The sequence below is a fragment of the Protopterus annectens genome, chromosome 2.part2, assembly GCF_019279795.1.
Source record: "Protopterus annectens isolate FY-2018-M chromosome 2.part2, PAN1.0, whole genome shotgun sequence".
Lineage (NCBI taxonomy): Eukaryota > Metazoa > Chordata > Ceratodontiformes > Protopteridae > Protopterus > Protopterus annectens.
This window is the reverse complement of record NC_056730.1, coordinates 1,092,837,272-1,092,864,771: the sequence shown is the minus strand read 5'-3', so window position 1 is coordinate 1,092,864,771 and position 27,500 is coordinate 1,092,837,272. Positions and strand designations below refer to the sequence as shown.

The 27,500-nt window shown below is 41.2% G+C and overlaps 1 protein-coding gene across 1 annotated transcript in view; it reads right to left on the bottom strand.

The window, feature by feature from the left end:
• SECISBP2 (SECIS binding protein 2) overlaps nt 1-27,500 on the bottom strand; it is a 1,593,758-nt gene that overhangs the window by 64,414 nt on the left and 1,501,844 nt on the right. Inside the window, exon 12 of the mRNA XM_044064311.1 lies at nt 23,952-24,156. Within this exon, the coding sequence (XP_043920246.1) occupies nt 23,952-24,156 (205 nt within the window). The remainder of the gene's footprint in view (nt 1-23,951; nt 24,157-27,500) is intronic.

Sequence of the window (27,500 nt, the reverse complement as noted above, 5' to 3'; positions counted from 1 at the left end):
GTGAGAACTGAATTCACTAAATGATAGCCATTTAAGTTTCTATTCTTGTCTTTCAGGAAACTGCTGATTTAGCTTAGTGGTATGTTGCTCTGACTATAATGCACAGGATTTTGTGTTCAAGACTAGGTAGTGAAATGCATGGTAATAACATAACATTTTATGCAAGCAACTTTACAAAATTATACAAGCAATGTTTAAAATGTGTCCCTGTTTTTTTGGCCTTTTGTGACCCCCCCCCCCAATTGAAAATAAGTGCATGAAGTTTTAATGCCAAGTCTATTTTCACTGTGAGACAGTATTGCTTTGTCTAGCAGATATCTATTAGTGTTTGTGCATTGTGCTATAAAATGTGAAAAAAAATAAAACCCAAATAATCACTGTAGAAGTAAAGCCGTATGCACACATTAGTGTTTTATGGTAAACGGGGTGAAATAGCCAGGTAATGAGACATTGGAATGGCTGCAGGGGGACTCTGGTGCTATATTTTGGTTCTGCTCTTCAGTTTGCATTTGAAAGTTGGTATCCCACAATTCCATTGGAGTGGGTGGGGTTGTGTAATTATGTATGCAAATTTTACGTTAATCAGCATACATATCTGTACCTATTTTTCATGGGCCTTGTCCAGATTTTTGATGTTTCCAGGTTGAGAGGTATGACTTCGCCGAAGCTCAACCTAAGACCTACTAAAAATCCATAAACCCAAATCCAACACAGGGTGCAACTTGTATAGCTACCATCCCTCTATTGCATGCAACAAACTACCATTAGAAATAAGGACCCTGACTCACCCCAAACAATTTAAGCTAGAAACTAAAGACCATTTTAAAAAACACTGGTCCTGCCATTGTACTCACCCTCCCTGATTATTACCTACCTTTATAGTACAGTCAAACTAACTTACTAAAACTTACCATTAACTACTTCATCCTATGCAACCTCCAAAGCTTCTTATATACTCTGCTCCCGGAAATTCTTATGTAACCTTTTAAGTTTCTGGTATTCTACATATAAAAACTTATATTTACTCAACTCTCTTTTTAAACCAAAACATACAACTTATTTTACTTTTTTAACATTCTCCTTTTTGTTTATAGTACTGTTTTATTGCCAACAATATACATGTATGTAGCTTATATACTTTAATTACCAAAATTCTATATTACTATTTTTATTGAAATTTATCTGTATTGCTATTTTTACTGCATTGTACATCTTTGGAGCTGTTCTCCCGGGGCCTCCGCTGAAAAAGGGTAACAGCTCAGCCAGACACTCCCGGTCAACAAATGTAAAATAAATAAATAAAAATAAAATAAGAGCGGAAGGACTACCTGGGAGGGGAAAATGGCAAGAGTCAAGTGGGATAAGATGATTCTTCCAGCAGAACAGGACAGATAGGGATTACCCAATCTGAAGAGGTATTTCAGAGATACACAGTTTAGGCTCCTATGCACAGCACAAGCAGAAAACTATAATTCAAAACGGAAAGTGATGATGAAACGGGGGGGGGGTTCAATAAAGAAGGAGAGACTGGGATTTTGGATGCAGGCCTTTAAGGAGAATAGCAATAATTATATAGACTACTATATCTATAAAGCAGCAGAAAGTATTCTAAGAAGAAAGCCAGAATGGGAATGTTGAAAGGAGATTCTGCCGATAGGGATGACTACAATTAGGGATATAGACAATAGGCAAGAGGGGGCTGGAATCTATTGGAGAAAACTGGCAAAGGAACCAAGGTATTGGGAGTAAATAACTAGAGAGGGGGAAAGTAGATAGAATGGGAAGACACCAAGAATTTATTTGGACTGCAAGTTAGAGACTGCCTTCCCCATCAAGGGACTGATATCTGAGTATGGACAAACAGAAAGAAATAGGGGGGGTCCTAAACGAAAGGACAGCACTAGCAGAGATTTTAGTAGAATCTACAACAGAAGCTGCCATTAAAAAAGGAATAATCAGTAGAGGATATAAATATATTGCATGATAACTATAAGACTCAATCAGAGGAGATTAGAGAGTATTGGGAAGAAAGATTGGATAAGCAATTCACAAAGAAACAATGGGAGGATATATGTATGTCGCCCAAATATGCAACAAAATCTAGAAGATTTAGGAATTTTTCTTGGAAATGTTTACATAGATATTTTTAAACCCCAAGGATTCTCCAGAGAATTTTTCCTCAGGTAGACAGCAAATGTTGGAGGTGTGAAGGGGAAGAAAGAGGTTATTGGGAACATACGTTCTGGGATTGCGGTGAGTTGGTGAACTTTAAGGATTCCCTGCAGAAGGCAATGTCAGAGATGCTGGATGGGCAGACTGGTGTGATGACGGAGATGACATTTCTGAGCTGTGATACAGAATCAGAACTGCCTAGACATGGTAAGGCCTTGCTGTATCTAATTATAGTGGCTGCCAAAAAAAGCTATTACTAGAAAAAGGAAGTCAAAATTTAAACCAAACTATACTAGAAGTAGTGAATACAGTAACAAAGATAAAAGAACTGGAATTGTGATCTTTAGAAAAGGATAGGAGCAAACTACATAGGAAAAAATGGGAACTTTGGGAAAAATAAATACAGAGGAGGAATGAGGTTTAAAAGAAGGCAGAACTTAAATGAGTTATGTAATGTTTGATTGAAAATGACTGGGTAGATAAGTGATGTATATCTAACTGGGAGTGTGTCACTATGGTTTGTGAGGTAAAATGCTTGCAACTAGAATTATGTTGGTGTGGTTTGTTTTCATTTATATAGATGCATGATTGCTTATGGCATAAGTGATGGTTTAATAAATATGTTTCTTGTTAAAAAAAAAAAAAAAAAAGGGCAAGAATTTAATAATTTATGTAATGTTGCTTAGATTATATAACATATAGCAATACATGTGAAGTATAATGTATGTAAACGTGAACTTGTTTAAACAGTTTGATTACTTTTATATAAATGTAAATTTGCATATTTGCCTCAGGTGTGCAAACAGCACCATGACAACTGTGGCATCAGCCCAGAAAGCTCAGCAGTGCCTTAAACTGGAACAAGCTTCACATCCTCACTCAGGAAGTCAAAGCCATGACATTTCCTGAGCCCACCTCTGGACAGAAATGAGCAACAAGGGACTAGTCAAACATGTGCCAGTGGAACAACTCTTCTAAGTACAGGTCATTGAGGATGTCTTCCAATTCCTGGGGAATATATAAACTGCCTCCAAACAATAAAACAAGGCTGCCTCTAGGAAGTCTCTCTTTCAGTTACAGGAGCACCAGGAAATACCTTGGCTACTTTGACAACCGAAGCCAACACCATGCTAAAGACTGGATGTTGAGGAAAGCCCAAATGTCAACACTTTACACTCAAAGTGATGCCCACTCTCAGTGAACAACAGGAGTCTCTTGGATGGACCCCAAATACTGATGTACCTAAAGACACCCAGCATATCTAGTAACACCATCCAGGCACCCCACAAATGTAAAGGGAGGGTGACCATTGAGAAATGAATGTACTTATATGCTGACTAAATTCACTGAGCTCCAGAAGGGGCTGGAACTACTCTATCTTTAATGAGACTAGGAAGTACTTAAGACAAATATCCCATCCCTTCTTCAGTAATTTGATAGCCTCTAAAGCCCCACTAAGCAGTAGAGTATGGGTCTGTCCCAGGAGTTCTTCTAAACTGGACTGGTGTATTGGTGAAGTTCTCTTACTGATGGTTCCAAATCCAGAATTTGTATGAAGAAGACAATGCTTACAACCTGCCAACTCTTTGTAAATGTTCTCCAAGCCGGGATTAATTCTGATAAATCCCTACCCTTGCAGGCAGTCCCCGACAGTAATCAGGGCCACTGAAGGCCTCGCTGGGTAGTCAAAAGGTCTGGACAACTCCACTAGCACCAGATGAGGAGACAGTATGGCACACTTGAGGGCCTCCCCTGAATGCCAAAGAGATCCCCTTCTTCTAGGGTTGGCCAAGTTGAGAAGAGGGAAGAGGCAGATGTGGTTGAGGGCAGGATATACAGGCCCGTCATATAGTTGAAAGCCTACTTCCTTTTTAACAGGACATCTGTCACATCCTAGGCAGGATGACCAAGAAGCATAATCCCCCTTAAGATTTGCATATTTGGGATCATTTTCCTGGGCTCCTCCTTGAGGAAGGAAAACCTCAGCCACTTTATCCTGTGCAGGGAGACATCCAAGACTGTGATCCTAGCCAAACATCAGCACAAAAAAAAAAATTCTGACAGGACATCTTGTTTGCTACACAGAAAGTCACAGAAAGGGTCAAATTTACATGATTTTTTAACCCAGATTTCAGAAGGTCCTGCTTGTTCAAGGTCTTCTTAACCACGGCTTAGCACTGGGTCAGGTGAGATGTTAGTTGCACAGTGTAAGACCAAATGCTGCAGAGGAGAAAATCCTCTAGCTTCTCCAGTCCAAAACTCTGTCCAGCAGCAAAGTGGAAAAATGCGGTCTATGGGACCTATGCTTGACTGAAGTGAAGATCGCAGAGTAGCAGCACTGAAATACCTAATGACATAACCTATACAGAAAGGCAGGTGGTTTATAAACAATTGGTCTTTTTGATTTTGATGGTGACGAATAAGGGTGCCTCTAGGCTTACAACTGCCACCAAAGCAGAGTGTATTATCAGGGTTTCTCACGCTTCTTCTACAGAATCACTAGTGAGTGCTTCAAGGGAGAAGGGGTAAAAAGGTCAGATGTCAGTCTAAGCTGCTCTTCATTAACTTGAGTGCATCTCTAAACAAAATTCCATGTGGAGGAGATATGAATGAGAGTGGGCTCGGTACCCCTGTCCATCACAGAGACAGTTATCTTTAAATCCTCTGAATTCTCACAGGATCTCAGAGCTAACTGCAGAAATAATGTCCAAATCAGGCACTAGTGTTGCAGTGAGGAATGGCTAAAAGCAGTGCATTGTGGATAAAAACTGGTGAGGGTTTCAGACTGAACTCAATAATGGTACACTCCTGTACTATCAACTCAAGCTTCCACCAGACAAACAACTGATTGAAGTCCAGATCCAGAGATACCACAAGATGCAAAGTTTAGCAAGGGATTACCAGACAAACCTTCATTAACTGGAACATTGGGCCTAGGTGCCAAATAAAGAAGACGACTCTGCTGTCCTGAACTCCCTCCCCAATGCATGACTGGATGGTTCAAGAGACTGATTGCCAGAAGGATTCTCCTCAATTATCCTATGACAGAACAGTGAAAGAATCGTTGGATGCAGCACTTTATAGTGGAAATCAAGTGTGTACTTCCTCTAGCCCCAAGGTCCTCAAATAAGGTCCAGTTTAGACTCAAATCCTCATCGGCAGAAGGCAAGCTCAACATCCAAGTGGACCACTTGGGGGGACTAGATGAACACCAGACTTGGGTCAAAGAGGTTCAGGCCTGAACCTGGATTCTAGAGATCGTCTTTGGGGTTATGCATATCAAGGGCTGCAAGACCTCTTGCTGGTCTCCATGCAAAAAGCCTTGACCAGCACCATTTCTGCAAAGTCAGCATCTAGCTACTCCTGCCGTCAGTATTGAGTAGTTGGGCTGAACCTCTAGCAGTTACCAAGGCAGTGATCTTGCCCGAGAGATTACAGGTAATGACAGTGTATGTCTTGGGTGGTAACTTTAAGGCAACACAGGCACTTATTACAGTGTTTAGGTATGTGAACACAGGACTTTGATGATGACAGCAAGGCTCAAGATATGATCTGTGCAAGCAGCAAAAAACTTGGGGGGGGGGCGGTGTTCCATTAAAAAGTGCTTACTGCAGTTGGTGCATTAAGTCATGGCACATACTGTATGGACATCTCCAAATGAGTGATTTTGCTTAAAAATTGCTGACCTCCTTGCTGCTGACTGCAGACAGATGAAGGCATCCCTCTAAAGTGGTATGGGGCTACTTGCAGTAACGTCACTTGTGTGACAAGCCCTTGCACCACTTCAATTCATGCCCAACCCTTGAAACCTTGTCAGGATGCACAGGGGAACAGTAATACTTAAGTAAAATCCATGGTGCATGGTGTACAAGAATGGAGTTCTGTGACCTAACTAAAACAGATTCAGATACTGGAGGAGATGGCCAGAAAAGGAGAGGAATGAAGAGTCACTGCTTGCTCGGTTCTGCATAAGGAGGTAGGCGGGTGCATCAGATTCATCTTGATTTATAAACAGCAACCTTTGTGACTGCTGTTAGTGTGAATCGATTTCACTGAAAAATGCATCCCCCATATGGGGGAATCTCCAAACACCCTCAACTTATATACACTAACTCAACAGTCACACAACAGCTGGGAAAACGGCAGTCTCTATGAACAATGAAAGTGGTTTTCAACTATACTGATTCATACTAACAGCACTCAAAGAGCATGACTGGCAAATGAAATGGCTGCTGGTGCACTTCCCTTTAGTTCATAGGTTCATACTAGGCTATCTGCCCTGGGGCAATTATAAGCCTAGCCCAATTCTGTATGGCTTACGCCACCCCTTGATTCGAGTATACTGTGCCCTTTTTAAGGTTTAGTTTACTGTGCCTCTGTCTAATAGTGACATGGGAGTAATCCCTGGGAAAAACCTACAATCCCCCATCCACCTATCGAGATTCTTCTTGAAGAGATTCAGTGAGGTGCTCTGCCTCACATGAACTGGAATTCTATTCCAGAGCGAAGGGAGCCTCTGGGTTATGAACCTGTCCCTCCAGCAAGTTCTATTTATTTCTGTGCTGAGGTTCAAGTCCCTCGAGCGTGTGGCTCTAAGGGATTTAGATTTACTGAGGTGGAGCATGTCCATTAATTCTGGATTTGACATAGCTTTGTATGTCAGGCATAGATCGCCTCGAAGTAGGCGGTATGCAACTGAGTGGAGCTGGAGTTTTTTTAAACGAGCAGCATATGGCATCTGTTTGAGACCCTTGATCCTCTTGGTGAGATACTTTTGGGGTCTTTCTAATTGCTGCAGGTGTCGGGTAAGGTACATCCCAAAAGGGGCATTGTATTCTATGATGGGCCTGATGAGGGATGAATAAAGGGGCACGATTACCTCTCTTGATCTAGATGTGAAACCCTTCGTGATGAGGTGGGCTATGTAGAAGGTCTTTCTAACCACTTTGGCAATGTGGTTTTCAAAGGAGAGATTGCTATCAACTTGGGTCCCCAGGTCCCTAATAACTTTCTCTGTACTTAATGGGTTTCCGCCTATGTGGTAATTTGTGGGCACATTGTTTTTGCCAAAGGGTATGACTATACATTTTTTGGCATTTAGCTTTAAACCATGGTGCTGGCACCAGTTATCTGTCTCTGTGAGACCTTTTTGAAGGATGTTTGTGTCAGCTGGAGAGTTGATTATGGCGCCCAGTTTGCAGTCGTCTGCGAACTTGGTGAGCCATAGTCCTCCCACGTTTGCCTGTACCTCGGAAAAGTATATACCGAACAAGAGTGGTCCCAGGACAGAACCCTGTGGGACACCACTTGTGACCGGTTTCGAGTCTGACATGGCTCCAGCAACTCTCACTTGTGGGTTCTGTCTTTGAGCCAGTTTGCGACCCATCTTGTGACACAGGGGTTTATATTTAAGCTGGATAGCTCATCTATGATGCCCGAGTGGGGTATTGTGTCAAATGCCTTTGCAAGGACCAGATAGGCTGTGTGGACTACCTTCCCTTCATCTATGGCTTTGGTGACTGTTTCGAAGAAGTCAACAAGGTTCAAAAGGCAGGATCTGCCCTTGACAAAGCCGAACTGGGTAGGATCTAGTATCTGTAGATCCCCAATGTCTTTGTTTATGAGCTCCGTGATGATCCTCTCCATAGCCTTGCAGACTAAGCTAGTCAGGCTTATGGGGCGATAGTTTCCAGGGTCCGTAGAGGCTCCACCTTTGTGGAGTGGGACCACTGTTGCTGTACACCATTGTGTGGGCACATATGCTGTAGTGAGGCTGAGATTGTATAGCTCATAGCCAGCCTTAGGCAAAGGCCAACTAGGCGGCCGCCTAGGGCTCCACTGTAGCAAGGGCACTTTTCCAGTATTTAGTTGGTGTAGGTAGACCAGAATGGGGGCACCAGATGGTGTGGTAGGGGGCACTGTGGAGCCCTTTTGCCTAGGGCACCAGTTGACCTAAGGCCGCTCCTGGTATAGCTGTTTTATTTGAGGGATTAGTTCCTTTTGGAGTTCATGTAGGACGCAACCTGGGATGCCATCTGGTCCCATGGAAGCAGTGCTTTTTGCTTTGGAGAGGGCAGCCTTCACCTGAGCATCAGAGATGTTTGGGAGGCAGCCCTCTGCCGGGATAGATACTTGCTCTTTTGGGAGGGTGGAGAAGTTTGCACTGAACCTGTCTGCCAGGATATTGGCGATGTCTGTGGGTTCAGTGTATTTTTTGTCGTTTAGAATCAACTCAGAACAAGTCTGGAAGTTGCATCCCAGGTTTCTAACATAACTGAAAAAAGCCTTATGATTGTCTTTGGTGTCCTGTGCAATTTTTCTCTCGAAGCTGGCCTTGGAGGATTTTATGAGGGATCGTAATGTTTTGCTAGTACAGATCAGAGATGCCTTCCCTATTAGGGATTTTGCTCTATCATGTAGTAGCTTCCTCCTTCTGTTGTACAGTTTATTTATGGCAGGGGTCTACCAGACTGGACGCCTGCCTTTGGATGATTGGGTCTTGGTTTTGTTTGGGATAGCATGATCCATGCATTCCTGGAGATGTCCGTAGAATGCGTTTATATAGGATTCTGCAGTTTGGGCCGTAGTTTCCACTGGCCCTGGGGCCTTGAAGGATTCCACTTCGGGTTTGAGAAGTGAGAAGTTCGCTTTTGAGAAGTGTTTCACTGTGGTTTTCTGGGCTGGGGGTGGGGTCGGGATGTGGACATCCAGTGAAATTAGTTTATGGTCTGATCTTACCAATGAGGGATATACTTCTGGTGTGGAGCATAGAGTCCCCATGTTGGTAATGATCAGGTCTAGTATGTTGTCCCCTTTTGTGGGAGTGGTGACTAATTGTTCCATAGCATTTGAGTTTATAATTTCCAGGAACCTTTGGGCTAAGGTGCTGGGGCTTGAGTAGTGCTCCCAGTCAATGTTTGGGTAGTTGAAGTCGCCCAATATAATGGTGTTCGGAGAGATCTTCATGTTCTCCAATGTTTTCAGGAAAGCCAAGTGGGATTCCTGACTTTGAGAGGGTGGTCTGTAGGATGCTATAAACTAAAAAGCAGTCTTGCCCACTGTTAGTTGCACATGGATGGTCTCCGATACTTGCAATGCCACTAACCTGGAGGTGTGGATATCCTTGATAAATATGGAAACTCCCTCTCCTTTTGTGGTTCGGTCCGGGTTTTGGGGCCGAAAAGCATGATACGAGGTATAGCCTGGTAGTGCTGGGGTGCTCTCTGGAGCCTTGAACCAGGTTTCTGTCACTGCACAGATATCGATGTTCTCCATACTGAGGAGAGCTTCGAGTGCGTGCATCTTGAGTTTAAGACTTCTGGCGTTTAGCAGCATTACCCTTAGTTTCTTGTTCCTTGTGCTGTCTATGGGGTGGGTTTGACTTTTGAGCCTTGCCTAAAAAGGCACTATGGGGTGGCAAGAGCCTTTGCCAATATCCGAAAGCCCAGTGGTGACAGGTGCAAGCCGTCCCTAGCGAAGCAATGTGGCTTGTCGAGCATGTCATCCCAGGCTGACAGACACTGGATCCCCTTTGAATGACACCAAAATTTTAGCCAATTGTTAAAATCGATCATTTTGTCTTTGTACTGTGGCATCATTCTAGGTGAGGGTAAGATGCTGCTCAAGGTCAGGGTCATACCAGCCTGGGCTACATGATCAGAGAGCTCCTCTATGTCTCTTTTCATGTAGTCCAGGGAGGTACGTCTCAGGTCATTCACACCAGCATGTACAATGACTGAGTCATATCTGTGTTTGCTTTGGAGTGACCTGAGTGCTTGCGTTATGTGGCAGATCCTAGCACCAGACAGGCAGCTCACCGTGACCTTCTCTTTATTCAGCCTGGTGAGCGGTACGTCAGTGTGTCTGACAATAGAGTCACCTATTACAAGAGTATCAGGTGTGTTATTCAGCCTTAAGGGCTGTAGCTGCTTGGCACACTGACTTTGTGGGTTATGTGTTGTGCGTGTTTTGTTTTGAGGTAGCGTTTGCTTGGATGTCTGTTTTGGAGGTCTCTGTTGCTTAGGTAGATTTTTATTTAGAGCCTCTGAGTATGTTTTTGTGTATTTATGCGTTTGGTTCGCTGATGTGGTGGGACTATGTGATACTGGAATTGTGTTGTGTGAGGTTACCTTCTCCTCCTGACTGGTTACACCAGTTTTGAGATGGGAGAGCTCAGCCTCCATTGGCTAAATAGTTGCATCTCTCACATATATTTGAACCTGTTTGGAGGAGGAGAGGGTTGTCCGTGTCAATGAGACAGTTGTAACATTGCCTCAAAATTCCCAGATTCACCAGCTGGACTGGAGAGGAAACCATTGACTGACCTTTGGACATGCTAGAGTAATATAGGGAAACTGAATTTAAGACGGACCAATAGAGGACAGGGTAATCGTAGAGAGTATAAGAGTAAGTAGTGCTTATGGTTTAATAGTGCTAACTTGTAGGATTACTTAATTGGACCAGTGAAGGGCCTTAGAATGAGAATATGGTGTTTAAATTGAGAGATAGAGCAGTTCTAAGGGAAAAAGTGAAGAGCAGACTTTGTGGAGCCAGGAATAGTTTAAACCCAATTAGGCGGCGCTGCCCGCTGTTGCGCTATGCTCAAAAACGCACAAAACCACGCAAAAGAGGGTTTTAAGAGAGGAAGATGAAGGAGTTTTGGAATTGACCCAAAATGGCCAATAAAACTACAGTTTCAAGTCAGTAACCACTCCCACAGGGGCAGGCAGGCTGCTCAATGTTTTCACTGACACTGATCAACAGAGACTTCCCTTTAGCCCAAGCAAAAATGGCCTCACAGAAACTTACAAACAGTTCAAGAACAGCAAGCCTGTAACTGAACTTTTTTAAATCTCAGAAAAGTGGGAAAAAGCAAGATTTTTTTGTTTTTTTGTTTTCAGAGATAGCAGAGGTTCACAAGTATCAACAAGTTATAACAGTGCAGTAAATGACCCCACACAAGAGTGCTAGGCCAAAGACAGATAAAATGCAAGTTTTGAGAAAAAAAACTATTTTAAAAATAAGTGCAAACAGGAAATTCAGTAAACAGCTCTAGGTTGTGCTCTAAATATAGTTACTAATACAGAAATCAAGTTTAACAAGCCAGAAAAGCTCAAAATAGGCGGCTATGCAGAAAAACTTAGCAAATAAACAGAGGAAAAAAGTGCATCCCAAATGAAGCTTTGAGACATAATGACAGACATCCAAGGAAGCAGCGCATCCTAAGGATCTACATCACACACACACACACACACACACACACACACACACACACATACACTGTGTGCCTACTGCATGCACCCCCCCCCCCACCCCACCCAGAATATTTACAATGGCATGCAAGAAAAGCTACAGTACATAGCAAAAAAATAATGTTAGTTATCTCTGCTATGACTGTAGTACAATGGACTCTTTGCCATGTTAGGGAATGAACACGTAAAATCACTGTGTTTGGCCACATGGGCAGCAGAGACAAAATAGAGAAATCTAGCCAGAAGACTGGCACCTACTTGAGGCTAAATCCCATTCATTTAAAAATCCATCTGCAATGATTATCACAATGACAAGCATCCAGAGTTACTGAAGTTTGCACAGCACTATGGCAAATGTACTAACTTCTTATTGTGCCCCTTGTTCATTAGGTGACTGCCACTTAATCCTCCTAAGGTCAAATTCCTAATCAAAGTTAACGATTTCCCTGAAGAGGATGAAGGCCATCACAGCTGTATCAGACCTACAGGACAAGCTGGCCAAACTTAAAAACCTGGTCTTAAGCTCCATTATTTTCTGCCTCCTAGCACAATTTTAATGGTTAACCATCAAGGCAATCAAATTACTGATGCTTTTTTCCTCTAGCCATCACCACACACCAGGGGTCCAGGGAATTAAATAGTGTGGGAAGAAATAGCCAGGGAATTGTTATGGCTAGGTGTCTATAGGCCCTAGGACCGATAGCCTAGTACCAACCTATGAACAACCATCTTTAAGTCAACATTTAGAAAGGCACGGCTGAACTGCTAACACTTGCTACACAGATGATATATGAAGTCTCAAGACAATAAAGACAGCATTGTGTTGTTTCTACTCAGTATCTGGTCACCTATAGTCCAAAGGACACTTAGAAGCCTGCAGAAGCTTTTTCAACAGTAATAATGCTGTACTTTTCTATATAATTAAAATTGGACTATCTATTTTAATATAACTAGCTACTTGAGAGAGAACTGATTATTTTGGAGGTGGGCACTGCACTTGCACTTTGAGCAGGGACTTAAGCATGCACACATGCTAACATTTTTTGCTAGCAAAAAACAACTACTACTAATAATAATAAAAATAATAATAATAATTCCAACATGCAGAATCCTAAAAGACAGAACCACTGCAGAAGTCCATTCAAAGTGAAATCATGAAAAAGAAAGTCACACCAATTACAGTTTTTGACACTGGCCTGGATGAAAAGATCCTGCTTTTCTCCACTTATATCTACTTGAGCAGGACACACTGGCATGTTCTTTTCACCTCTCAGATGCAAGTAATCATTGCACAAAGTTGGTGAGTAAAAGCTAACACTAGCTCTTTTTTCATGGTCATACTCTTTATGCAAATTCTTAGAAAAAAGGCACGTTTCAAAAATGTTAAGCCCTAACTCATTGTGATTAGATATTTTTTTCTGTTTAAGCAAACTGGTCAAGAATGAATGAAAAAAAGAAAAAAACTGCATGAAAGTCCACTGGTATAATACACAACAAATAGTGTGAAGCATGACAAGGCCAATATGAAAAGTACACAACATTTAAGCAAACCCACAAATACACCTTACAAATGCAACAAATTATACTGAGTATCGATATCAAAAATGCTGACTCTAATCCTATCAGGCTAGAGCAGTACCTGTGTCATCATTCATAGAGCAGGGGCAGCCTCTCAACATTAGACTGCTACGAAAGAGAATTTAAATACACATTTAAGCAAACTGTTCACTGGACCTTTTGGATCTCCAACTGGAATACAGCCTGCAATGTTACTGACGTGGGACTGGAAAAGGCATTAGAGACTGGGAAATCCAGCTGAGAAGGCAATTCTGAAAACGTGATGATACTCATGAAATTCCTTTCAGCAAAAAAAGCAGTGTAGTAACGCATACTTAACGACTGCATCACCATGTGGACAATACAAAACTTCCTAAGTTTTAAATATCTAATTTTGTTTGTTTTAGTTGAGGAGCCTTGTTCTATACATTGTATTAACGTAGTATTGAGTAATATGTAAGAAGCTCCTCCGATTTAAAACCCTAACTGAAATAATTTGATATACTACAACAAATGAAGATCTGGGGGCAGATCAACAAACAAAAAAAGTACAGTTTTGTACCTACCATAAATGTAGATGTTCGAAGATCTACATTGCTGCAGTCCTTACACTTGGGTAGTCCGCTGTCCTCGGTCGGCCGAATATCAAAGTATTAGGCTGGCCGGTCAAGGCGCTTAAGACTGACATCAGGACGCCAGGGTACAAATGCGCATGACCATATCCTCAGTCTTTTCTTGCCCCAGATGTCAGAAGACCCTAAAAAGAAAGGTCAAAACCAAAAGACAGCAAAAAACAACCAACCACCCTTGCACTAATCATATGTACAATATATACAAAAACCACAATATTCACAACCCAAGCCACACCACCGCCTAACTACAGAGGGAAGGAATGTAGATCTTGAACATCTACATTTATGGTAGGTACAAAACTGTACTATGTTCTTCATCTCACATTGCTGCAGTCCTTACACTTGGGTAGAATCCCAAAGCAGAGGAAAGGGAGGATGGCAAAACTATAAAGCAGTAGGAGCTGCCAAAATGCCCTGTAAAATTGCAGTGGCAAAACCAGCCCTAGATTTAGAGTAAAGTGGAAGGTGGTAATGCTTAGAGAAAGTATGCACTGAACTCCAAGTAGCTGCCTCCAAAATATCTTTAGTTGCCACCCCCCTTAAAAAGGCTGTAGAAGTGGCAGTAGCCCTAGTGGAATGGGGCCTAATCCCAGCTGGAATCTCCTTACCATGATGGGAATAACAGAAAGCAATACAAAACCCAATCCACTTAGAAATAGTTTGTTTTGACACAGGCTTGCCCTGAGAACCCAAAGCAAATGAAACAAATAACTGCTGAGACTGCCTGAACCCTTTAGTTCTGCTCAAATAATATCGCAACTGCCTGTGTATATCCAAAGTGTGCAAAATCTTTTCCCTTTATTTTGGGGTTTGCATAAAAGTAGGCAAATGAATAGTTTGGTTTAAAGCCACACTAGAAACCACTTTAGGCATAAAGGAAGGATTAGAAGATACCCTATCCTTATGGAAAATTAAGAAAGGCTCAACCGCCATAAGGGCCTGTAATTCAGAAACCCTTCTTGCAGAGGTAATGGCCAACAAAAAAGCAGTCTTCCATGATAAATATTTCAACTCGGCAGTAGCTGCAGGCTCAAAAGGTTGTAGAGTAAGTTTCTCCAACACAAAATTGAGATCCCAAGCAGGAGTAGGAGCTCTACGTGGGGGTCTTAAATTCTTTGCCCCTCTAAGGAATTGCTTAAACAAAGGATGAGAAAACAGTGGAGGGTCACAATCATAGTGAGCAGAGATTGCTGCAGCATGAACCTTAATAGAAGAGAAGGACAAACCTTTGTCCAGTAACTCAGCAAGATATTGAAGAGCCACACTTAAATTAGGCATAGAAACATCAAATTCCTTTGCTGTACTCCAAAATAAAAATCTCTTCCATTTATCTGCGTACACTTTCCTTGTACTAGGCCTTCTGGCCTCCAAAATAACATTCAAAACTTGCTGTGGAAGCTGAGACCTTCCAGGGCTTAAAACAGAATATGCCCCCATGTATGCCAATTTGGCCATGGGTTTGTTTGAGATTGAATATATTTACAAACATAAGTTTTTTCTACAACATGTTATTAGATACTACAGATATGTAGATGATTTAATTTTTTTAGTGGAAGGTGGACGATCTATGGCTACAGAATTTATTTCTGATTTGAAGTGCAATAGATTTTCATTATGGTTTACACCAATTTTTAGATGTAATTCTTGATATTTCTAGTGGTTATAAGTTAATAACTTCTGTGAATAGAAAATTTGAAGGCTATACATTGTATGTACATGGAACAAGTGGACATGTTCCACATACTATAAATTCCCTACCTTATGGAGAAATGTTAAGGTGTTTTAGATTATGTAATGATGAAACAATTTTTAGGAAGGAATTGGATTTTGTGTACAATTCATTTTTGAAAAGAGGGTATAATGTATCTAATTTGGATGAAAGCCTTAACAAACTATGGGATTATATTAATAAACATAATAAGGAAAATGTATTACAGAAAAAAAGATCAAAATTCTATACTAGTCGAAATAATCAAGTTGCCAGAGAAGCTATGTATTTTGTTACTACTTATGGGTGTTATACTTCTGAATTGGTTAAGATTGTATCCTTGTTTTGGAAATATTTCAGCACCTTGAATGATGTTAAATCATGGTTAAATGTAAATCTGAAATTTTCATATAAAAGGGGCAGAAATATCAAAGATGTTTTGATTTAGTATGCCTACGGATACCATGATAGAACAAGTCAGACACACAGGAACTTATCAGTGTGGTAAATGCAAGGCATGCAGCTTTGTTATTTTTAATTTTGATCATATAAATAATATCCCTTTTAAAGCTAATAAATGCTTCAGTTGCAAGACAGAGGGAGTTATTTATGCATTAAAATGTCCCTGTCAAAAATTTTATATAGGTCAAACTAAAAGACCCTTTAAGGTGAGATTGTTAGAACACATTAGGGACATAATTAATGTCAAGAATGAAAGTCCTGTTGCACGACATTTTTTTGAAATGCATAACAGCGATGAAAAATTGTTAAAAGCATCTATTTTGGAACAAGTATTTAGTAATGATGTTGATTTATTAAGGGCTAAACAGAGGTTATTGTACAAAGAAACTGTTTACATTTTAAAGTTTAAAACTTTGTATACAAATGGGCTTAATGAAGATTTTAATTGGAAAAATTTGGTTAGTTAATTAATACTTTTTAATAAGATGATTGTTTTATTGATGTAATTAATGTGCCTAAACTTGTATATAAGATGAGCCTGTTTCATTTTCTACTATACTCCTGGAAGGCTAAGGGCTTTTCACAGAATAAATCGTGTTTGGTGAATCCAGCTTGTTGTTTATTATATCTTAAAACAGAATATGCCAGGCTGTTAGGTGAAGAGAGTGAAGTTTGACATTGAGTAAATGACTGTTCTCCTGAGACAGCAGGTGTGGAATCGTAAAGGCAATATCAGACTTCTCAGTAATGGGTACCAGTGCTGCCGAGGCCAATCCGGAGCTATTAAAATCATCTTTGGCTTGTCCTGTCTGACCTTTAGGAGTACCTTTGGGAGGAGAGGCAGACGTGGAAAGGCATACACATGAAGATTTTTCCAATTGAATGAAAGAGCATCCACTTTCCAAGCTGTGGGATGAAACCTTTTTGTGCAAAACTTTGGCAGTTGGTAGTTTAGTGGAGAAGCGAACAGATCTATGTCTGGAGTTCCCCATAACACTGTCAATTTCTGAAATACATGAGGATCGGGATCCATAATTTGCTCAACACATCTGCTAAGGAGTTCTGTGCTCCCGGCAGAAACCTTGCCTGAAGATTCAGCTGTAAACTGAGAGCAGTCTCCCACAAAAGCATTGCTTGCCTGCATAGAGGATAGGAATGTGTTCCCCCTTGCTTGTTGATGTACCACATGACAGTTGTGTTGTCTGTTAGAACCAACACCTGTCCTGGAAGAAGTAAATCCTTGAAAGCTATTAATGCAAATTGGACCGCTAACATCTCCTTCAAGTTGATATGTAGATGTTGAAGTCTGGCAGGCCACGTGTCTTGTACCCACTTTCCATTTAGATGAGCTCCCCAAGCTTTGTCCGAGGCATCTGTCGTTAGAATCTAACACGCCTCTGGCCGGGTCACAGAGAGTCCCTTGTTTAGGTGACATTCCTGAGCCCACCACAAAAATTCCTTTTGAATGCAAGGTATGATCTGAATGACAGTGTCCATATCTTGGCAGTGCTGTGTCCATACATTTTTGAGATACCATTGCAGCTTCCTCATATGCAGTTTGGCATTGGGAAGCACCAGAATACAAGATGCCATGAACCCCAAGGCTTGAAGGACTGTCCTTGCAGTCAGCCTGGACTGATGAGACAATTGATGGAAGTAAAGAGAAAGATTCTTTTGTTTGTCCGGGGTCAAAAAGGCCATCTGGGATGCTGTATTCAGTCTCACACCCAGAAAGCACATGTCCTGAGAGGGTACTAGACTGAACTTTATTTCGTTCACAGAATACCCCAGGCATCTTAGCACTGCTATCACATATTGTAAATGATGAAGAAGTTCGTCCCTTCCTTGGGCCAGAATCAGACAATCGTCCAAATAAGGATAGATCTGTATTCCTCTTAGCCTGAAGAAAGCTATCACTGGAGCCAGAACCTTCGTGAACACTCTGGGCGCAGTAGATAAGCCAAAGGGCAATGCAGAGAACTGATAATGAGAAGTCCCAGCCCGAAAACGCAGATATTTCCTGCAACTTAGCCTGATAGGAACATGAAGGTAAGCCTCCTTGAGATCCAGAGTTACCATCCAGTGATCTTTGCCCAGCAGAGGTAAAAGCTGTTGTAACGTCAACATCTTGAACTTGGGAATGTCCAGATAAGTGTTGAGGATAGATAAATCCAAAATTGGTCTCCACGTGTTCCCCTTCTTTGGTACTAGGAACAGGCGAGAATAAAATCCTAGGCCCACTTCTGGCAGAGGAACCGGTTGTATGGCCCCTATTTGAAGCAGCAGAGAAATTTGTTTGTGAGCCTCTAGTCTTTGCTGAGGAGGAACGTCGGCATGCCTTTGAAAGGAGGCAAGGTATGGAAATAAAACCTGTAACCTTGGTGAATGATATCCAATACCCATCTGTCTTGGGTAATCAGACTCCAATTTTCCTTGAAGAGTGCCAACCTTCCTCCCAAAGGTGCTGCCAGGCAAGCAGGATCTGGCAGCTGAAAAGGTAGGTCATTGGGCCTGTTTACGAAAGGACTGGCCCCTGCCCTCACCCGAAGATTGTGCAGGTGAACTCCCTGTTCTATGTCTGAAGGAGCTCTGAGCTCTGCCCCTACCACGCCTAGATCTACCCCTATACTGTGAATCATAAGAAGGGTATGTCCACCCTTTGGCAGGCCAATTCCTACTAAACTTCGGAGGCTGAACTTGCAAAAAATCTTTAACAGCCTGCATAGACTTAGCCTTGTCTTCCATTTTCTTCAAGACTGACTCCACAGGTGGACCAAACAACACATCAGACTGTAAAGGAGCATCCAAAATCCTTGTCTTAACATGGTCAGATAAATTCTGATCCCTCAGCCAGGCGTGCCTGCGAAGAACTGACCCAGTGGCAGCCACCCTAGACGAGGCCTGTACAGCATCAAAACCACATTGTAAAGAATGCTTACCCACCTGTTCAGAGACATGTACCAAATCTTGTAATTCTTTACACTCAATGCCTTCCGCCAGAGCATCTACCTTAGGCTTCAATTGAGAAAGAATATAGTTTTGATATTTCAACATGTGAAACTGGCAATTCAAAGCCCTCATAGCTAAGGTGGAAGAAGTATAGACTTTCTTTCCCCATCTATCCAAAGCTCTGGCCTCTTTATCTGGAGGAACCTGATTTTTTACCACAGAGGCCTTGACACCCTTAGGTCCCTGACTAACAGTTTCTGGGTCCGCCCTAGGACTCTTATAAAGATATTTATGAGCCTCAGGCACCCTGTAATACCTGTCCGGTTTAACAGGAGCAGGAGGCAAAGAATCAGGATTAAGTGAAGCCTCTGCAAACACATCTTCCACAACATCCAGAACAGGTGGTATAGCCAAAGGCCTATGCTGGGGTAAAAGCAAAAATTCCCTAAGCCTTTTCCTGGAATCAGAGAAGTCCTGACCTTCCCACTTAAAATGCTCCCTCATGGAATGAAGAGTCTCTGAAAAAGAAAAATCCTCTGGAGGAGAAGCAGAAGGAGTAGAATCATCTACATCAGAATCAGAATAAGGAGAATACTCCTGCAAGTCTTCAGAAGACTCTGAAACATCCGAAGCCTGCTCAAAACTCCCCAACTCTGGTTCCACCCTAGGCCTCTTATCAGGAGGGGGCAAAGAACCTCTAATCAAAGTAATTAAATCTTCTGCCATTTTAAGCATATGCTTCTTGGGCACAGATCCTGAAGAACTAGGAGTGACACCAACAGAAGCTAAACCTGGCTTGCCTCTGGGAGAAGCCTTGGAAACAGAAGGAGAGGGCCTAACCACCCTAGGAAGGGAGGGAGTACAGTAACCTGAGAAGCCCCTTCAGCCTGACCTGCCTCCTGAGAGGCCACATCCTGCAATATCAAAGTCTCCCCCTGGGACTCCAGAGAAGCCTCAGGAACCACCGGTTCCACTGAAGCCTCTAAAGAACCTCTTCTTGCCTGGGTTTAGCTGCTTTGTCTTTGAGCATCCGGCGGCATATTATAATTGCACCGAAGACCAACCTGGCACAATCTAACCTTCTCTTAATAGTGCGCTTATTGAACCTAGCACAAAAGCGACACCCCACAACGCAGGCCCCAAACAAGGAATACACAAAGTATGATAGTCCCTATATCTGTTTCCCACAAGAAATACAGTTATTCACTTTTTCTGACATCCGGTAAACCACTGAGGCAAGAAAAACTAAAATATTCCCCAGCCAACTTTGACTCTGTCTGAAACTCAAAATTTCAGAACGGCACGCTGTTGCATCGGACCATGCGGCAAAAGACTGAAGATATGACGTCGGTCATGCGATTGTACCCTGACGTCCTGATGTCAGTCTTTCAGCCTAATACTTTGATATTCGGGCCGACCGAGGACAGCGGACTACCCAAGTGTAAGGACTGCAGCAATGTGAGATGAAGAACATCACATTTCATTACTTTATATTTAACTTGTACACTTAGGTACACAGGTAGTAGAACATTCTTTATATTTACTGAGGAGAGTAAGGTAGGGGCAAGCTCAGGGCAGCCTCATAAACAGCCCGGTTGTCCAAAGACAATCAGTGAAAAAAGTAGGATGTGTGGTAAACAAAGAACCTCTGCACCACTTTAATGTGTGCCCACCCTTCGTGAAACAAGGAGACTGTTAAGGCCAGAATGACACCCCCATTAATAGTTGCCAACCAGTGAATATCCCAAGGCAATGGACATTGAGATAACCTACACTATGCTCTAGATTGTGCAAGTTAAATAAGATATTCTTTACAACAGAAAATAAGCCCCAAAGGTAACCTGAGGGTTACAGAGGAACAAACAAAATAAAAGTGGTAGGTAACAAGCTCAGATACTGTGACAGAAGGGACATGGCCCCAAATTCACTGGCTGTGGAGGATATATGGAGCAAAAACATAAAATGAGAAATCAAGAAGCAGCATACCATCAAAGATAGGAAGCACAACACAACTGGTTTAAAGTATAATTTAAGATACTGCAAGCATAGTGGTTACTATTAGTTTTAATAAGCTAAAGAAAGTAGGCAGAATAGTAAAAAACAACAGGCTGTGTGACAATAGTGTACAAACGCAAAATGGATAGAACAGTGCATTCTGATGTCGCCATGTATGTTTCACTGCAAGGACTTTAAGCCACATTTTTAAAGAACTCACTGGCACTCTTTCATTCTTCAAATATTTGCAGTGCTGCTGCTAGCAAAAGTAGCTGACATCACCTAACACTGCGATGTGTTCAGTTTGAAATTGCAATTAATGTCAATGCAGTAACATCATCTGGCAAAAGACGGTAACTTTTTTTTTCCTCTCTCTCCCTGAATGGCCAAAAGTGAGTCCATAACACCTGCAGCATAATACATCTTCAATATGTTACTCCAGCCTAGGGACAGAATCTTAGAAGACCATTCCATTAATTACTGACTATCTAGAGAGTTGTGAGAACATCTAGATGTAGCCTAATGGTCTCGCAACATAGGAGAATAGTATTATGGCTTATCTATAAATGAACATTTAACAGAGAGAGAGAGAGAGACAGAGAAACAAAGATAGAGAGGTGGACTACGGGTCTGGCTTGTGGCACTGACTGCTGTTAGAAAAGTGTATATACATTTTTACTTAAAAAAAAAAAAAAAAAAGTCAATGCTCCAATTTTGGGTCTCAGCACATGTGCAGTTATCTGATTTCTGTAAAAACGAACAGTTTGGCATTTAAATAAAAGTCACATTATACAGTAAGGTGATTACACCTTTTAATAGGTCCTCCTCCTGTTTTGAATCAGTACTTTAGAGAAGGTCAGTTGGGCTGCTAAGGAAAGCAGCGAGCAGCTGTTTCCCATTGGCTTAACTATATCTAGTGACTGCTGCCTGATGTAGTCTGAATGGAAAATGAAGAAAAAAAAAAGATTTGTTGTAAATAAATGCAGATAAAGTTGGACAGGTGTGAGAATGGGTAACACATGTTTTTCTCAATTAAGTACTTTTTATTATTAAATAATACTGTAGTCTGTTCTGTGGAAAGCCGCAATGGTGCAGCGGTAGCGTTGTCGCCTCACAGCAAGAGGTTCTTCCGTTCAATTCTTGGCTGCAGTGCCTTCTGTGTGGAGTCTGCATGTCCTCCCCGCGGTCGAGTGGTGTTCGAAAGACATGCGTGAATGGGCGTGCCTTCGTTGAAGGTTGGGCATTGGGCTGGCACCTTGGCACCATAAAAATCTACTGCCAATCATTAGCGGACCGAAGTTCTGCTGTGGTGACCCCTAACCGGGAAAAGCCGAAAGAAAAGCAAACAAACTGTAGTCTGTTCTGTAATGCTGATTGATCACTTGTCACGTCTTCTGTTTAATGAATCCACTACCAACCAGCTGATTTTTTTCTTTGATACATTTAACATTGTGTGTGTGTATAATGAGTTGAAATACATTCATATGTTATGCATTAGATAACATTCAGACTATCAGATGTGTACAAAGCAAAGGAAGTGGTGGTAATTGTGTGTGAATGCATGTGTATATGCACATGTGCGCTGGGAGTTGCAGTGCAGGTTTCAGATACCAATGAGATAAAACAATACTGTGACCTTTAGGTATTCATTCACTTCATCACAATCAGACATCTCAGGTGTACACAGTTCATACACTGGATTTAATTGGGGAATACCTGTACGGTTGTCTGTGCAAGTGGGCATGTACTGGTGGATGGCTTCAATAAGCTGTACTACAGTCTGACAGTAGCATGCTGAAATAAAATACTGTGGCCATTACTTATTTAATCATTTATCTGATCATCACAGTCAAACAGATGAGCTGTACAAAATAACAGAAAAGACTAACCGGCAGGCACACACGTGTCTGCATGTGTATACATTGGCATGCATGCGGACGGCTGCAAGGGTTGTATGCCCATTCATTTATTTCATCACAGACAGACATCTAAGGAGTACATAGTCAAAGTGGCTGCAAATGTTGGACAAGTGTATGCCTGTGTGTGTGGGCGCGCACACGTGTCCTTGAACTTTGTATGTCTAACAGCACTTATATATTCATTCGATTATAATCAGACATCTAAGCTTTACACAGCCAATAAAAAGGATTATAACTGGTGGCAAGCAGGACATTTGTAAAGAAAATTGACTGTTGTTTGCTGTCATTTGCTCATAAGTTAAACAGTCACTGATCTGGCTTAGCAGCACTTATGCATGTTTGTGTAAACTAAGCTAAAGTACATTATTGTAACCAGTACTATTAATCTGTACCTGAAGTCTATTACTTTTTCCTTGTAAACAGATGCATTAAAATTATTGTGGAATCTACTTTATTTATTTGACATTTTTGTTAACCAGGTTAGTCTGATAGGGCAAGTAGCCCCTTTCCAGAGGAGGCCCGAGGAGAAAAGCTCAAAACAGTATCAGTAACAAATGGTCATATAGCAGAAATAATAACTAAACTAAGCATTATAATACTACAATACTTCTAAGAGTAAGATAAAACAACATGCTATAAATGGTCAGTAAATTGAACATCATTGAGTACAGAGCTACGTACAACAGTGAGCAGAGCTACATACAATAGTAAGCAGAAAATACTGAAAATTTTGTCAGGTTTGCAAGACAAAAAGTACAACTGAATTATAAATCTTAAAATCATACAGGAGACAATCGCAAGGAAAGGCCAATTTCCAGAGTGGAATAACAACTACAGACTATTAGTAGACTTTTTGAAGCAGAGGTAGAGAGGATGCAGAAATTAGTTGCTGCAGTAGTATTACACTTAAGAATAGCAGGTATAATTCCCAGAACTTAATCTCATGTGATGGATGTTATGGTATTATAACAGAACCTATTCAACCACCTCACATATTTGAAATAATGTCTTCCAAACTAGCCCAGGAGTATATTCTAAAAAGGAAGTCTACTGCTGGAAGATTATTTAGCATGTGCAGCGGTGTAGGACTGGTTATTTATGTAAAACTGTAACCAGACTGAAAGATGACCATGATGTAATATGGTCCTACCGCTTTCCAGTTAGCCCCACACATTCAGTTGGTTATGCATTCCCCATACCTTGCTCTGAAGTCACCATCCACCACTAAAGAGAGACCGACAACGGACATTAACTGCTATATCACTAAAAATCAATTCAGTCTTTATCAATACAAATCACTACTTACTGTATTCTGGCTCATCGGGTTCAGCATAAGACCGGCTAATAATGGTACTACTTGAAACTGCAGTGTCTTCTGACTGACGGGACAAGCTTTCCACAGGCTCTTTAGTGTCTTCAGTTTGATCATCTTGCTGTTCTGAAGAAGCAATCATGTCCTCATATGCCTTCCGTGCATCTGTAGTTAGTTCAACCATTTTATGAAAATAGTTCTGAAAAATTACAAATTGCAAAACATGGATTAATGCACACAATAAAACAGAATGGTAAATGACTCAATTTCTAAAACATGGATTAATGCGCACAATAAAACAGAATGGTAAATGACTCAATTTCTATTTTGTTCTTATACTTGTCTAAATATTATGAGAGATAACAGTTGTGTGAGTATACTCATTGTAACAGAATTTTTTTTTTTTTATCAAGAATCACCTTTATTAAATTATCGCATATGACACAGGCAATCATACATTTATGTAAATGAAAGCAAACCATATTGACAATTTTAGTTGCAAACATTATTTAACATGTCCCCATAAATATGGATATCACTGAACCAATTCATGTGTGGTTTCATAATTTACAGCTAATGGCTTTGTTTTAGCTTCATTAATTTTGCATCCCAAAAAGAATTAAAACTGCCTCAAAATGTAGGATGACTGATGAAGGAAACACACAAATGTATGGGTATTAGCTAAATGTGGGTTAACACTCACCAGCCTGATCCTGGCAGGAATATGATGTCCCTAGATTCATGTGGGGTTACTATCTTGAGCTGTGATCACTGCAGACACCATGTAATACAGAATGCTACGGTAGGATACCTGATGCAGAAAATCATACAAGTACAGCAGAAAGTGGATGTCAGTTCCGAGAAAGATCTTTTAAGCATTCAGATGCCCATTCCATGTGGTCACACAGAGAAAAAACACACCAGCACTTTGGACATCAAAAAAATAAACAGGCTAAAATTCAGAAAGTCTTTAAATGATAAAGAACTATTTAAATGCAATGACTACCAGACAGATGGCATGTGTATGCTTGAGAGAAGGTAGAAGCTTGTCTGCCTGTTGGGCATGTTTGAATGCCTACTGTTATGGTTAAGTATACATGGCTACAGGTAGGGTTGCTACCTTTTCAAATGCCCAAAGTGGGACATTTTTGGTGCAAACGTCAGATTTTGCAGGGTGAAACATACCCATGGCCAGTATAAAGGACAGAATTTCACTTTTTTGCCTAAATAAAAGCTTATTCTTGTAGCATTTTAGTTGCTTATTCTGTTTCTTATAACATTTGGGTGTTTAAGATACATAACTGTTTTATGCAACTATTACATAAAATATAGGAAATAATTTTGTCCTACAATCTCAGGACATTTGCCATTTTTACAATTTTTTGCAGGACAAAAACTATCCAAAGAGGGACTGTCCCTTGCAAAGTGGGACAGGTGGTAACCCTAGCTACAGGCCAAGACCAAGGCTGAAGAGGACTTTGTGCACGATTTCCTGTTTGCAGATGACTGCACAGTCAATACTGCCACAAAGCCCTGCTTTTCCATTGCCGGCAGAAACTTCAGCCTCACAATTAATACCAAAAGATGTATGTAAAGCCAACTATTACCGCTGAAGGTGTGATACTGAAGGCAGTTGACAAGTTTACATACCTCGGCAGTACACTCTCCAGATTTGTGAACATTGATGATGAGGTAAACACACTCATTGCCAAGACAAGCTCCGCATTCGGACGGTTGTGGGAGTCAGTGTGGAAGAGGAGAGGCATCAAACTGTCCACAAAGCTGAAGGTGTACAAGGCAGCCATACTGCCCACATTACTGTATGCCTGTGAGACATGGACTGTGTATGAGCGTCATGCCAGAAAAGCTGAATCGCTTCCATATGAACTGCTTAAAAAGGCTTCTGAAAATTACCTGGCAGGACAAAGTTCCAGACACACTGTCCTCTCTCAAGCTGGATTGCCAAGTATCTACACCCTGCTGAGGAGAGCCCAAGTCAGGTGGACAGGCACTTTGTATGTATGCCAGACACATGCCTCCCCAAGAGGCTGTTTTATGGTGAACTTGCAGGAGGCAAACGCACACAAGGTAGGCAGAAAAAGTGCTTCAAGGACACACTGAAAGTCTCTCTGAAGAGCTTTGACATTGACCTGGACTCCTCGGAAACCCTAGCGCAAGACCACCCCACCTGGCAAAGCTGCATCAGCAAAGGTGCTACCTCCTACGAGCACAGCAGGACAGCAGAGGCACAAAAGGAAGCGTAAGCTGCGTAAATCCACAGCCAACGCAATGCCAACCAAGTCAAATGACTACTTGTGCCCAACGTGCGGCAGAGCTTTCTAAGCCTGCACTGGACTGATCAGCCACAGACTGACACATTGTACTCAGTCAACCTTCTTGACATGATGTCTTTGGTCATCGTCAACAACAATAGCAGAACAATACAAGAAACATGTGCAGTTGGCGTAGTACTGCTGCTGAACTACAGAAATGCACAGAGAAGTACCATGCAGTAAACTTATAAGCTCACAGGAAAGGGAAAATGATGCACAACTTGTTCTGCAGAACAGTCAAAGCAGATCCTGCTCTGTCTCTAGACTGCACAATGAATTTGTAATGTTTAAAGTGTGTGTATGTGAATGGATGTCCAAACAGCATCCTCAGAAATATTATGGGCAGATATAGTTCTGAAAAAGGCTGCAGGGATAGCTGCTAACCTGTTAGTCACTAACCTCTCCATTAAGAGTTTTGCTGCATCTACTGTAATAAATTAAAATTAACCACCAATTTTGGAAACAATCTGTTTAGTGAATGAAATATCTCAATTTCCTTTCATTAAAAGATACACAATCGAATAAAAGGATCTGGGAATTGCAGTCAAATTTATTATTTATGAGGTAAGAACAATGGTGAATACGTTAATGATAAAAACTAAACAGTTAAAAGTAAGAGAAGTTGAGGACTCAGAGTTGATATGTGACCAATATGAAGACATTATACCTTTGTGAAAGAGACAGAAATCATCTCGAGTTTATAGTTAAAATTGTATACATTGAACAACAGATGCTGCTGACAGAGCCAGTAGGAGAAATCTGTGAGTGACTTGAGTACCTGAAGGAGGAAAACGTTTAGACATCTGTAAAAACAAGAAACACAGTAGTATATTTCAAGGAAAGTAATAACTACCAAATGGAAATGTAGCAGTCCACCACAGGTTTCAGAATTTCTGCAGCATCTGAACTTAATGTGCATCAAAGAAAAATAACTCGAAATCAAATAATTTGAAAAACAGGTTTAAGTGTTTACAACTGTTTGAGAATTATATCCAAAACTTTTTATTCCTTTTCTGTTTTAGTTACTTAACTTCCAGTGGTAAACTTAGTATGAGATATCCAAGATGGGAAAACAAAGAATTATACATATGGTATATAAAATATAAAATTATTACACAGAGAAAATGAGACAGGAGAAGGCAAATGATTAGTTTTCTTTTTCTGACAAGCAAGTTGGCCCAAACAGACCTAGTACTGCCAGCAACAATTT